This window comes from Xenopus tropicalis, chromosome 4 (genome assembly GCF_000004195.4).
Source record: "Xenopus tropicalis strain Nigerian chromosome 4, UCB_Xtro_10.0, whole genome shotgun sequence".
NCBI lineage: Eukaryota > Metazoa > Chordata > Amphibia > Anura > Pipidae > Xenopus > Xenopus tropicalis.
In genome coordinates, this window is record NC_030680.2 from 148,364,905 (window position 1) to 148,378,839 (window position 13,935).

The following is a 13,935-nucleotide window of genomic DNA, read 5'->3' on the forward strand; positions in this document are numbered from 1 at the left end:
GAACTCTGAGTATCACTCATGTATTATAAGGGATAATGTACCCCCTACTGTAAATGATAAGGATATTAGCAGTCACTGAGGGGTTCTGTGCCCCCCATATAAAGGCACAAGGCTGCAGGCTGAGTTATACAGGGAACTCTGAGTATCACTCATGTATTATAAGGGATAATGTACCCCCTACTGTAAATGATAAGGATATTAGCAGTCACTGAGGGGTTCTGTGCCCATATAAAGGCACAAGGCTGCAGGCTGAGTTATACAGGGAACTCTGAGTATCACTCATGTATTATAAGGGATAATGTACCCCCTACTGTAAATGATAAGGATATTAGCAGTCACTGAGGGGTTCTGTGCCCCCCATATAAAGGCACAAGGCTGCAGGCTGAGTTATACAGGGAACTCTGAGTATCACTCATGTATTATAAGGGATAATGTACCCCCTACTGTAAATGATAAGGATATTAGCAGTCACTGAGGGGTTCTGTGCCCATATAAAGGCACAAGGCTGCAGGCTGAGTTATACAGGGAACTCTGAGTATCACTCATGTATTATAAGGGATAATGTACCCCCTACTGTAAATGATAAGGATATTAGCAGTCACTGAGGGGTTCTGTGCCCATATAAAGGCACAAGGCTGCAGGCTGAGTTATACAGGGAACTCTGAGTATCCCTCATGTATTATAAGGGATAATGTACCCCCTACTGTAAATGATAAGGATATTAGCAGTCACTGAGGGGTTCTGTGCCCCCCATATAAAGGCACAAGGCTGCAGGCTGAGTTATACAGGGAACTCTGAGTATCACTCATGTATTATAAGGGATAATGTACCCCCTACTGTAAATGATAAGGATATTAGCAGTCACTGAGGGGTTCTGTGCCCATATAAAGGCACAAGGCTGCAGGCTGAGTTATACAGGGAACTCTGAGTATCACTCATGTATTATAAGGGATAATGTACCCCCTACTGTAAATAATAAGGATATTAGCAGTCACTGAGGGGTTCTGTGCCCCCCATATAAAGGCACAAGGCTGCAGGCTGAGTTATACAGGGAACTCTGAGTATCACTCATGTATTATAAGGGATAATGTACCCCCTACTGTAAATGATAAGGATATTAGAAGTCACTGACATACCCCAGGGCACAAGCCCTACAATAAAAACCCCTCCCTCATGGGGCAGTATATTCTCGGTGCAGTCTAATTTCAGATTCAGACACAGTACACCTCCTTCCTCTGTGTCGGGTTTCACACAGAGACTGTCTCCCAGGAGACCCACAATAAACTTCCCTGAGAGCAGGACCAGCTTATCCCATTGCACAAGTCCCTGCTGCCTGTGTTGGATCCCATCCAGCCCCCCAGCACATTCAGGCCTATTACCCAAGCGGCCCCCCCGGAGCTGAGGATGAAGGAGCTTCTCACCACCAGGAACCAGAACTGCTGGAAGGAGCTGATTGAGAAGGAAACGGCCTCCAGGATGTACTGGAAACTGAGGTACAAGGAGGAGCACCCCCAGAACCCCCCCGAGAGAAGCAGGAAGAGGAAAGAAGGGTCCCTTCCCAATATTGGGACCACCCTGCTCCCCCCTATTAATGTCCCCAAGAGACTGGTAGTGAAGCCACCGGAGGAGCCGGCCTGTGGCCTCCCAGAAGAGGGGGGGCTGGGGGAGATGAGGGCTGCCACCCCGCGCACCTCCAGGCTACTCTATGATGGCTTCTCCAAGGAGGGAAAGGGCAGGTCCCTGTATCTGAGGAGAAGGAAGGAGCTGAGCCCAGAACAGAAATATCCGCACCCCATGCTCTCCTCCTGGGACTATGGCTGGAGACTAGGTACGGAACTTACAGGGTTAACCTCCAACCCCTTCTTTTAGCTTCCACTCTACAGGCAGAACATTCTCCTGGTTACTAGGGGTCATGCATCCTGGCAACCAGGGAGCAGATTCAGTGCAAGAACAGATTTGATTGTTTTAGGGGATGTTTAAAGGGTAAGAGAGAAACGGCATTTGCCCCGGGCCGCCAGTATCAGGGCATTTGGGGCGAAAGCAAAATAGATCTAAATACAAAGTGTAATCCTAAATAGCAACTGTAGATAGATAGATAGATAGATAGATAGATAGATAGATAGACAGACGATACATAGATAGATAGATAGATAGATAGATAGATAGATAGATAGATAATAGACTGATAGATAGATATGGATACATAGATAGATAGATAGATAGACAGACAGTAGATACTGTAGATAGATAGATAGATAGATAGATAGATAGATAGATAGATAGACAGACGATAGATAGATAGATAGACAGTAGATACTGTAGATAGATAGACGATAGATAGACAGACGATAGATAGACAGTAGATAGATAGATAATAGATTGATAGATAGATATGGATAGATAGATAGACAGACAGTAGATACTGTAGATAGATAGATAGATAGATAGACAGTCAGTAGATAGATAGATAAATAGATAGATAGAATACATGAGAGATAGATGGGTGCTGGAAGCAACTGGAGGGCTGCATAGATATAAAGTATTGCCAGTGCTGTTAAGCTGTATTTCTGCCATCTTGCCCTACTGTCTCCATCTTGCCCTACTGTCTCCATTTTGCCCTACTGTCTCCATCTTGCCCTACTGTCTCCATCTTGTCCTACTGTCTCCATCTTGCCCTACTGTCTCCATCTTGTCCTACTGTCTCCATCTGTCCCTACTGTCTCCATCTTGCCCTACTGTCTCCATCTTGCCCTACTGTCTCCATCTTGTCCTGCTGTCTCCATCTTGCCCTGCTGTCTCCATCTTGCCCTGCTGTCTCCATCTTGCCCTACTGTCTCCATCTTGCCCTACTGTCTCCATCTTGCCCTACTGTCTCCATCTTGTCCTACTGTCTCCATCTTGTCCTACTGTCTCCATCTTGTCCTACTGTCTCCATCTGTCCCTACTGTCTCCATCTTGCCCTTCTGTCTCCATCTTGTCCTACTCTCTCCATCTTGCCCTGCTGTCTCCATCTTGCCCTGCTGTCTCCATCTTGCCCTACTGTCTCCATCTTGCCCTACTGTCTCCATCTTGCCCTACTGTCTCCATCTTGTCCTACTGTCTCCATCTTGCCCTGCTGTCTCCATCTTGCCCTGCTGTCTCCATCTTGCCCTGCTGTCTCCATCTTGCCCTGCTGTCTCCATCTTGCCCTACTGTCTCCATCTTGCCCCCCTATTGCCACCTTGCCCCACATGGCTCGGGGCCCAGAGACCCTTACTGTACCCCGGCTGTTTGTGTTGCAGATGAGATGGTGGGAGAGGTGAAGGCGCCGGTGCAGGGGAGGTGCAAGATAGTGCGGGACACATTCTATAGCCGGAATGGAGTCGTCTCTCTCCCCCAATTCACAGACCGGATGCTCTGAGCGAGGCCTTTGGTTTCATATTTGTGTTCAACTTCGCGCCTGGTGTGTGTGGCCTTTAATCTGCTGCTGGGGGGGCCGAGGGGGGGCTGAGCTCACGTGCAATTCCCTGTATCCGACCAATGGACTTTATTAACCTGTTTGTGTCTCTCCAATAAATTAACTCTGATTTTAATGACGCATTTTTCATCTCTCTGAGGTTGTACAACTACAGCTCCCAAAATGCAGTGCTGTTCCTGCTGAATTGTGCTTAGTACAGGGGAATCCCTATGTGCCATAGTTTTATGGTATCTCTCTGTACAGGCTATGAGCAAACTTAGGGGGCTGTTCCTGCTGAATTGTGCTTAGTACAGGGGAATCCCTATGTGCCATAGTTTTATGGTATCTCTCTGTACAGGCTATGGGCAATCTTAGGGGGCTGTTCCTGCTGAATTGTGCTTAGTACAGGGGAATCCCTATGTGCCATAGTTTTATGGTGTCTCTCTGTACAGGCTATGAGCAAACTTAGGGGGCTGTTCCTGCTGAATTGTGCTTAGTACAGGGGAATCCCTATGTGCCATAGTTTTATGGTATCTCTCTGTACAGGCTATGGGCAATCTTAGGGGGCTGTTCCTGCTGAATTGTGCTTAGTACAGGGGAATCCCTATGTGCCATAGTTTTATGGTGTCTCTCTGTACAGGCTATGAGCAAACTTAGGGGGCTGTTCCTGCTGAATTGTGCTTAGTACAGGGGAATCCCTATGTGTCATAGTTTTATGGTGTCTCTCTGTACAGGCTATGAGCAAACTTAGGGGGCTGTTCCTGCTGAATTGTGCTTAGTACAGGGGAATCCCTATGTGCCATAGTTTTATGGTATCTTTCTATACAGGCTATGGGCAAACTTAGGGGGCTGTTCCTGCTGAATTGTGCTTAGTACAGGGGAATCCCTATGTGCCATAGTTTTATGGTATCTCTCTGTACAGGCTATGAGCAAACTTAGGGGGCTGTTCCTGCTGAATTGTGCTTAGTACAGGGGAATCCCTATGTGCTATAGTTTTATGGTATCTCTCTGTACAGGCTATGAGCAAACTTAGGGAGCTGTTCCTGCTGAATTGTGCTTAGTACAAGGGAATACCAGCCCTGAATGGATAATCCTGCCTCTCACGTTCCATATTACAATAATTTGATTTGCAAAAATAACAAGAGTCTCTGGGTTTCGCTGTTTGCACAGAACTGAACGTGTAACAGTAAATACGGAGCTGGTTACACTGTACTGTACATTGTTACTGTACCTCCATAGCAACAGGACAATGGGTTTGTGCCTCATTCCCAGAATAGGCCCTGGGGCGCCCAGGAACCATAATGATATGAATCGGTGCCACGGCAACCAAACTCGCCCAAAGGAGTCGGCACCGTAATTGTGTCCTGGGCTTTTATTATCCGGCACCATTCCTGGGCCTGACCCACTGGGGGAATCGGCTGTGGGGAGGAGTTTGTTTATGGTCTGCACGGGGGAATGTATTTACTGCTGCTCATCTCTCTACTTCCTTCCTGCTGAAAAAACCCATAACCCCTTTCTGGCTGTAAAACAGCCAATGAGCAGCTAGACTGGCTATAGAGCATGGGGTACAGTGGGCTCTATGTGGGAGTATCAAGGGGGAGGTAGTGCAACTACAACTCACTTATGCTGTGCGCACACATCGACTGCTGAAGGCCAAGATGGAAGATCCACCCCCTGCTAAACACTGTATTAAAGAGTGGCAGGAAGTGGTCATACCTATGGGCTGGGCAGGTGGGACACCAGTAAAAAACCCCACTGGCCCAGAACCAATCCCAGTGCACTTATGTTGGTGGGGACAGGGGCCCTGAGGGGGAGGGGGGAGTGTGTGGGTGGCAGGGGCCCCTGGGGGTGTGTGGGGGGGCCCTCATGTGGTAGCCACAATGGGCTCGCATACCCGCAGTCTGACCCTGCCTATGGGCCAATAAAGTACAATCAGGGTTGGACTGGGGGACCATACAGTATACCTACCTCTGGGGCACTGGGGGAAAGGGAACAGCAACCAGGGGAGGCAGATTAGTGGCCTGGGCAGTGCCGGTGGGGATTGGTTCTGGGCTGGTCCAACTCTGAGTACAACATATAAATAGGAAAAATTGATACATGGGCTTCTACCCAGTAACAATGGAAATAGGGTTTATAGCTATAGGGATTGTTAACCCTATAGGTCCCTACAATCAGTCACTGCCCCAGTGAGCTTACAATCCAAGGACCCTTTCAGCTTCATGAGGAGGCAATTAGCCTGCAGTATGGGAGGGAACCCACACAGGGAGACTATAGGGACTCCTGGCAGATACTCCCCCCGGCACACTTATATTTATTAGGGGGCATTAATTACTGATTGTTCATAGAGCCTGGGTCAGACTGGGCCAGACCCCATCCCTGCCAGTCCGCAGATCTCCCTGAGTAAGAGTAGGGGGCCACGGCTGGGCTCCATTGGGTGGGGTGGGGCCCCTGGGGTGGCAGCCCTGGTGGGCCATGCACCCCCCCCAGCCTGACCCTGCAGAAAGTTCTGCCCCGGGCACAGTGGCTCTAAATTAGCCGGCTTCTGCTCCATGGTTTCAGGAGAATATAAACAGACAGTCAGTGCTATATAACGCCCGGGGGTCCGTTCTGACTGTCAGTTTGGGAACCACAGTGAGTTATGGGCAAAAGGTGCCGGTGTCGGGTCGAGGATTCTCCTTTATGAACCTTGTAAGTGAATATAATGAAGACTGTTTGTGTCAGAGCTGTTGGATTATTTCTAGACAGTTCCCATTAGAATACCTGGAATTCTGTTCATACGGTCTCCAAGTAAATCCATCCATAACAACAGGAAAGTAACTGTGATACAGGGGAACCTTTCATCCACAATCATTTATTCAACAACAAAATACATTTTTATTGGGAAGCAGAAAACCTGTTTATGATAATATTTCCCCTTAAACTCCCAGAATAACTGGTTCTGGCCCCTCTGTACCCCCGGACCCCACATCTGGATGGATGCGCCCCCGTCTGATTAGTAATGGGGCCGGGGGGCAGATTAGGTCACAACTGAATGGCCATTTTCTCTCCTCAATACTCCCAGAATTCCAGCCTGCAGACCTGTGAGATTTGGGGTGTACGTATTTATGTTTTCCTTCATATTCTTGCAACTTTGACTTATATTGAGAGCTCAGGGGGGCCCTGACCAGAGAATGGACTTGACAACCGCCACTGTAGGGGGGCCTATTCTAGCAAATGAATGCCCAGCTCTGGTCCCCATAGTGAGCCCTAATAAACTGAATTTACGCTGCACCCCAGATATTTTGCCACGCGGATCAATGTGCAGAGAAGAGACCACAGTACAATGTGGGACCCCAAAATGGAAGGTTCTGATGAAGAAACACTTCTGTAGCTCTGGATCCCTTCCCCACGTCCCCACACCCCACATTTGTTAGATATAAAGATAAGAGGCAACAGACTGGTCCTTGTTAGCACAGTAATGGCCGACATGGGGGACCTTATTTCCTCTCGATGTGTTTCCGCCTCCTGGAAGTCGGCCGCTTGGATTCCTTCAGCTGCACCTCGACGGGGAAGTGGTCGCTCACCTCCAGGGCCTGAGGCAGAAGGGAAAGCCATTAGCAGGGGAAAGGTAAAGTCTCCATGTCCAATAAAAGGGGGTGCGGCTTACTATAAAGTGGGTGGAGCTGTAAGCAAATCTGGGAGTGGCTTGGATAGGTCTACTGTTGCCCTACAATGGCACATTTTATAACCTGGATAGGTAATGGCCCCCACTGCTGCTGTACCAATTGTGAAGAAGAGCTAACAATCAAAGTTCTTAATAATAATTTAATGCAATGAATACAGTTACCTGATCTTCCGTCAGCCCATACACAGCCATGAAGTCAAACACTTGGGCAGAACCTGGTACCACGGAGCTGAGCAGCTTGTCTCCGGCCATCACAATCCTGATAGGAACAGATGATACAATCAGAACCAGCGCCAATGAGCCCCTATTGTACTGGTCCCACCCAGCAGGGTCAGACTGGGGGGTGAAGGGCCCACCGGGGCTCCTGTCCCAGGGGCCCTGCAGGTGCCCCCAGTCGGCCCAGTCCGACCCTGCCACCCAGTCCCCCATCTTGGACAGGCAAAGTGCCCGGTGGAATGTTCCCCAACTGATATGAAGGGGTAATTAAAGAGTTAAAGGTGTCAGTTTGGCAGAGACGGTACCTGTCGTAGGCGCACTTGGTGCTGGCCTTCACCGTCGTGTCCTCTTTGTCCCCAATCAGCCAAACAAACTCCGAGTGGGTCCGGAGCCGGATGTTCCCCCAGGCTTTCTTGGGCACGTAGGCGCAGCCGGCGTTTAGGTCCCCCATGAAAATGAAGTTCTGCGGGAAAAGAAACCAAATGGAGACATAAAAGTCACCAAGAAAAAAACCCCCATTGACTTTAATGCATTTGGCGTAAGAAAAAAAGTGCGTAAAAAAAGTCTTTTTTGCAAATTTGCTCATCGCTATTTTGTCTCCATGAACCAACCTCCGAGTTCCATTTCTGTTTGACATCGAGGTAAACGTCGTAAAGTTCATCGATTTCCCGGACTGCGGCCTCGGGGGTGGTGTGCTGGGGCACGATCACAAACTCTCTGACGTCTCCGGGGGGGACACAAAGGGAGAAGATGGGGAGGTTAGTGGGGGGGCTCCCCTAGCCTGGGGGGAATGTAATACAAGGTGCAGTCTCCCCACCCCTCGTCCCTGCATTGGCCCAGTCTGGGGAGCTTTCAGTTCTCCCTTTCTGTAGTCATCTTATTGGCATGTCTGCGGTTAATAGAGTGCCATTTCTACAGTGATTATACTGGCATGTCTGGGTTTAATATGCAGAGTGTCCACTTTCTGTAGTTATTATACTGGCATGTCTGGGTTTAATATGCAGAGTGTCCACTTTCTGTAGTTATTATACTGGCATGTCTGGGGTTAATATGCAGAGTGTCCACTTTCTGTAGTTATTATACTGGCATGTCTGGGTTTAATATGCAGAGTGTCCACTTTCTGTAGTTATTATACTGGCATGTCTGGGTTTAATATGCAGAGTGTCCACTTTCTGTAGTTATTATACTGGCATGTCTGGGGTTAATATGCAGAGTGTCCACTTTTTGTAGTTATTATACTGGCATGTCTGGGGTTAATATGCAGAGTGTCCACTTTCTGTAGTTATTATACGGCATGTCTGGGGTTAGTATGCAGAGTGTCCACTTTATGTAGTTATTATACCGGCATGTCTGGGGTTAATATGCACAGTGTCCACTTTCTGTAGTTATTATACCGGCATGTCTGGGGTTAATATGCACAGTGTCCACTTTCTGTAGTTATTATACCGGCATGTCTGGGGTTAATATGCACAGTGTCCACTTTCTGTAGTTATTATACCGGCATGTCTGGGGTTAATATGCAGCATGTCCTCTTTCTGTAGTTATTATACCGGCATGTCTGGGGTTAGTATGCAGAGTGTCCACTTTATGTAGTTATTATACCGGCATGTCTGGGGTTAATATGCAGAGTGTCCACTTTCTGTAGTTATTATACCGGCATGTCTGGGGTTAATATGCAGAGTGTCCACTTTCTGTAGTTATTATACCGGCATGTCTGGGGTTAATATGCACAGTGTCCACTTTCTGTAGTTATTATACTGGCATGTCTGGGGTTAATATGCACAGTGTCCACTTTCTGTAGTTATTATACTGGCATGTCTGGGGTTAATATGCACAGTGTCCACTTTCTGTAGTTATTATACCGGCATGTCTGGGGGTAATATGCCGCATGTTCACTTTATGTAGTTATTATACCGGCATGTCTGGGGTTAAAATGCCCATTGTGTATTTCATTTAGTGATTATGCTGGCATGTCAAGGGTTAAAGTGCCTGTTGTCCATATTCAGTAGTAATTACACTGGCACATCTGGGGTATGTGGGTACAATGGGGGTGCTATTTAGGGGTGGGCTTATGGGCACAAAATGTTTGCAGCGCTGCCCACAACACTGTGATTTATACTTTCTGCTCAAACAGCGCCCCCTAGTGACACAATTATGCCAGTTGTGAGTGACGTTATGGGCTTTGCCAATATATTGGGTTTCCTACAAACTTGGCACCTAGTTACTGTATCCAGGCTTAGACCAGGAACACAGGTTGTTTTTGGTTGATGACTTTGCCCCCCCCATAAAAATCTTCTGCAGACGCCCATGTGTATGGGGACCCGCCAACTAAACCCAGTATGGGGTCCTTACCAGTGCTGGGCGCTTCAAACCACACCACATAGGGCTCCCGAGAGAAAGCATCCGGATCCCCCGGCTGGGAGTCTTCATATTGGTACGTTCCTCTCACTGACACCAACTTCTTCCTGTAACGTCATTGGCACATACAGTATACAGACTAAATATATATAGGTATGGGATCCCTTATCCAGAAACCCATTATTGGGGGCAGAACAATCCTATTGGGTTTATTTAATGGTTAAATGATTCCCTTTTCTCTGTAATAATAAAACAGTACCTGTACTTGATCCCAACTAAGATATAATTACCCCTTATTGGGGCAGAACAGCCCTATTGGGTTTATTTAATGGTTAAATGATTCCCTTTTCTCTGTAATAATAAAACAGTACCTGTACTTGATCCCAACTAAGATATAATTACCCCTTATTGGGGCAGAACAGCCCTATTGGGTTTATTTCATGGTTAAATGATTCCCTTTTCTCTGTAATAATAAAACAGTACCTGTACTTGATCCCAACTAAGATATAATTACCCCTTATTGGGGCAGAACAGCCCTATTGGGTTTATTTCATGGTTAAATGATTCCCTTTTCTCTGTAATAATAAAACAGTACCTGTACTTGATCCCAACTAAGATATAATTACCCCTTATTGGGGGCAGAACAGCCCTATTGGGTTTATTTAATGGTTAAATGATTCCCTTTTCTCTGTAATAATAAAACAGTACCAGTACTTGATCCCAACTAAGATATAATTAATCCTTATTGGGGCAGAACAGCCCTATTGGGTTTATTTAATGGTTAAATGATTCCCTTCTCTCTGTAATAATAAAACAGTACCTGTAATTGATCCCAACTAAGATATAATTACCCCTTATTGGGGGTAGAACAGTTACAGCCAATCGTTAGCTCTTCTGGCTAATTATAGGAGGGATCTACCATGTGTAGGGGGTGCGTCAGTCAGAGGTTATAGGAGGTTGATAGGCCCCAAGCCTCGGTGCTTCCAGGGCACTTACCTATAGATGAAGCCATATTGTTCCTTGTAGCTCTTGCGGCCCAGCCTTTGGCTGATGGTTAAATCAAACTGATTTCTTGTTTCTGATTGGCTGAAATAAAAAAGACAATATCCAGTTGGTCAGATGGGTGATTACAAGGGGAAGGATATTGTTATTTATAACATAGGACCCATATTGTGGATCCATGAAGAAATAATAACGGCGGTGTTGCTTTTTAGCCAATCAGGACACAAGGGGTGGGGTTACATGTACTGACAGACACTGCAGGGAGCTGATTGGCCGATTGGACTCGTTACCTGTTGAGTTGTGTCATTAGCGATCGGATTACGGTGTCGCTGCTGTCCTTGATCTCCATCAGGAGCATGATGTCACAGCGGGAAATGACCTATGGGAGAAGCCAGTGAGACTCACAGCCAATCATTCCATCGCAGATAAAATGGCCGCTATCCTTCCATACATGATACAGGGCAGAAATATATTCATTGAGTACTGTACCGCCCCCATATTGTACTATATAAGGATATCAGCAGTCACTGAGAGTGATGTCATCCATTATAATTGGTGCTTAGTGATGTAAGTTGTCACATGACTCACGGAAACTTCTATATAATAAAAACTACTGTACCCCCAGTCTTGAGAATATCTAGGGTTGCCCCCAGACCTGCCCAGCCAGTAAATCACTATTACCCATCCTCCCCTCTGCAATTACTTACATTAGACCCGCCTATTTCCACCCCCTTACATCATAGACCCACCCAGTCTCCTCCCCATGACATCATCAGCCCTGTAGGCCAATAAAGCTCCATCTAAAAGGGGCCAACCCTGTTTATAGTTGGCCACTTTAGTACATAACCCACGGAAAGCGCTCATTTCAAAAGGAGGGTAAATTTGCCCTTTAATCAAGATGTGGGATTTCTCATTCATTCTATGGACCCTACATTTCTATAGATGCATCACATCCCCAGTGGGTGCCCCCCAGCCCTACAGCAACGAGCACCCATAATGCTTTCATTAGCAACAATAAGAACAGGGATTTGGGGGGGGGGGGGGGGAAGAGCCCCTGGGGTTTCCCATTATTAGAATTTCCTGACTTGCACCAAAGCCCCCTCCCCAGTCATGTGATTTCTACTGTCTGTCTCTGTAATGCAAGGAAACCCCATATGTCAGTATCCTGACTAAATATAACCGGGGGCCGAAACTGCTCCAGATGTTACTGAGACCAAAACAGCCTCTAATCTCTTCTACATTATTATATACACAGCGTGCCCTGACCTACTGAGCTGCACTATGTCTGTACTGTCTGAGGGAAACACTATGGCACCCCCTACCCATATGTATAAATACAAATATACAGAGAAGGAATGTTCTGGGCACACAATAAGCTGTACCCCCATACTGTACTGTCTGAGGGAAACACTATGGCACCTCCTACCCATATGTATAAATACAAATATACAGAGAAGGAATGTTCTGGGCACACAATAAGCTGTACCCCCATACTGTACTGTCTGAGGGAAACACTATGGCACCTCCTACCCATATGTATAAATACAAATATACAGAGAAGGAATGTTCTGGGCACACAATAAGCTGTACCCCCATACTGTACTGTCTAAGGGAAACACTATGGCACCTCCTACCCATATGTATAAATACAAATATACAGAGAAGGATGTTCTGGGCACACAATAAGCTGTACCCCATACTGTACTGTCTAAGGGAAACACTATGGCACCCCCTACCCATATGTATAATACAATATACAGAGAAGGAATGTTCTGGGCACACAATAAGCTGTACCCCCATACTGTACTGTCTAAGGGAAACACTATGGCACCCCTACCATATGTATAAATACAATATACAGAGAAGGAATGTTCTGGGCACACAATAAGCTGTACCCCCATACTGTACTGTCTAAGGGAAACACTATGGCACCCCCTACCCATATGTATAAATACAAATATACAGAGAAGGAATGTTCTGGGCACACAATAAGCTGTACCCCCATACTGTACTGTCTAAGGGAAACACTATGGCACCTCCTACCCATATGTATAAATACAAATATACAGAGAAGGAATGCTCTGGGCACACAGCTGCACCCCAACATAAAATATGAAACCTTGATATAAGTTATAGCTAAATAATAATGATGATACCAGTAGATATTCCCCTATAAGATCACTTACCTTTCTCACTATATTCATGACAGCAGGTTTGTCCCGTTTGGACTCCCCAAACGACTGGACATTAAAGGAGCAGATTTGAAGCCCCAGAGTGTGGGGGACAAAAAGCGCCCAGAAGAGAAGGAGGCGCCACATGATTGTCAGCTCTTGGGGACACAGACACCTTGTGCCTCTCCTGCTCCCAGTGTGGGGCCACAGCTCCATTTATATCCTCCCCGGCGAGAACAGAAACAGGAATTACTGGTCCCCCCCGATTTCACTTCTCTTTAGAAACAATTATTGTCACTTTGTGTCAGGGAAGTGGTTGTGAGTGACAGCCGGTCTGTGTACTGGGAGAACCCGAACATCCCACCAGTAACTGTCTGAGAGGGTAAAGGGGAACTCACCCCAAACACTTACTGGGCCTAAAGAGAGAAAATCTAATTCTGCACAACTTCAAGATATACACTTCCCTGCACTGCTGGTTCTGACTCCTGATACAACTCCCCAATATCCATTCATCCCTCATTCTCACTGGGTTTATAGTTATGTGTAACTGTCACTGTGTCTGTCCCTTTCCCTTCCCTGCACTGCTGGTTCTGACTCCTGATACAACTCCCCAATATCCATTCATTCCTCATTCTCACTGGGTTTATAGTTATGTGTAACTGTCACTGTGTCTGTCCCTTTCCCTTCCCTGCACTGCTGGTTCTGACTCCTGATACAACTCCCCAATACACATTCATTCCTCATTCTCATTGGGTTTATAGTTATGTGTAACTGTCACTGTGTCTGTCCCTTTCCCTTCCCTGCACTGCTGGTTTCTGACTCCTGATACAACTCCCAATACCCATTCATTCCTCATTCTCACTGGGTTATAGTTATGTGTAACTGTCACTGTGTCTGTCCCTTTCCCTTCCCTGCACTGCTGGTTCTGACTCCTGATACAACTCCCCAATACCATTTCATTCCTCCATTCTCACTGGTTTATAGTTATGTGTAACTGTCACTGTGTCTGTCCCTTTCCTTCCCTGCACTGCTGGTTCTGACTCCTGATACAACTCCCCAATACCCATTTCATTCCTCATTCTCCACTG

At 46.7% G+C, this 13,935-nt stretch overlaps 2 protein-coding genes across 2 annotated transcripts; one reads left to right on the plus strand and one right to left on the minus strand.

Annotated features, from left to right (window-relative positions):
• Positions 1-1,223: 1,223 nt before the first annotated feature.
• On the plus strand, positions 1,224-3,576 carry LOC105947030 (protein ATP6V1FNB). Its single transcript, XM_012961783.3, has 2 exons — positions 1,224-1,828; positions 3,282-3,576. Exons 1-2 carry the CDS (start codon positions 1,405-1,407, stop codon positions 3,398-3,400), a joined length of 543 nt encoding a protein of 180 aa, XP_012817237.1. The 5' UTR covers positions 1,224-1,404; the 3' UTR covers positions 3,401-3,576.
• A 2,691-nt stretch (positions 3,577-6,267) lies between these two features.
• Positions 6,268-13,026, minus strand: dnase1l3 (deoxyribonuclease I-like 3). The gene is given in 8 exon segments (NM_203588.1): positions 6,268-7,008; positions 7,263-7,359; positions 7,622-7,779; positions 7,928-8,040; positions 9,669-9,781; positions 10,671-10,760; positions 10,967-11,055; positions 12,863-13,026. Coding segments are annotated over 8 exon segments (888 nt in total). The 5' UTR covers positions 12,995-13,026; the 3' UTR covers positions 6,268-6,912.
• Positions 13,027-13,935: the final 909 nt, after the last annotated feature.

Coding starts and splice junctions, on each gene's coding strand:
- LOC105947030 (XM_012961783.3), top strand. CDS start 1,405: ATGAAGGAGCTTCTCACCACCAGGAACCAGAACTGCTGGAAGGAGCTG. Junction 1,829..3,281: donor GGACTATGGCTGGAGACTAG/GTACGGAACTTA, acceptor TTTGTGTTGCAG/ATGAGATGGTGGGAGAGGTG.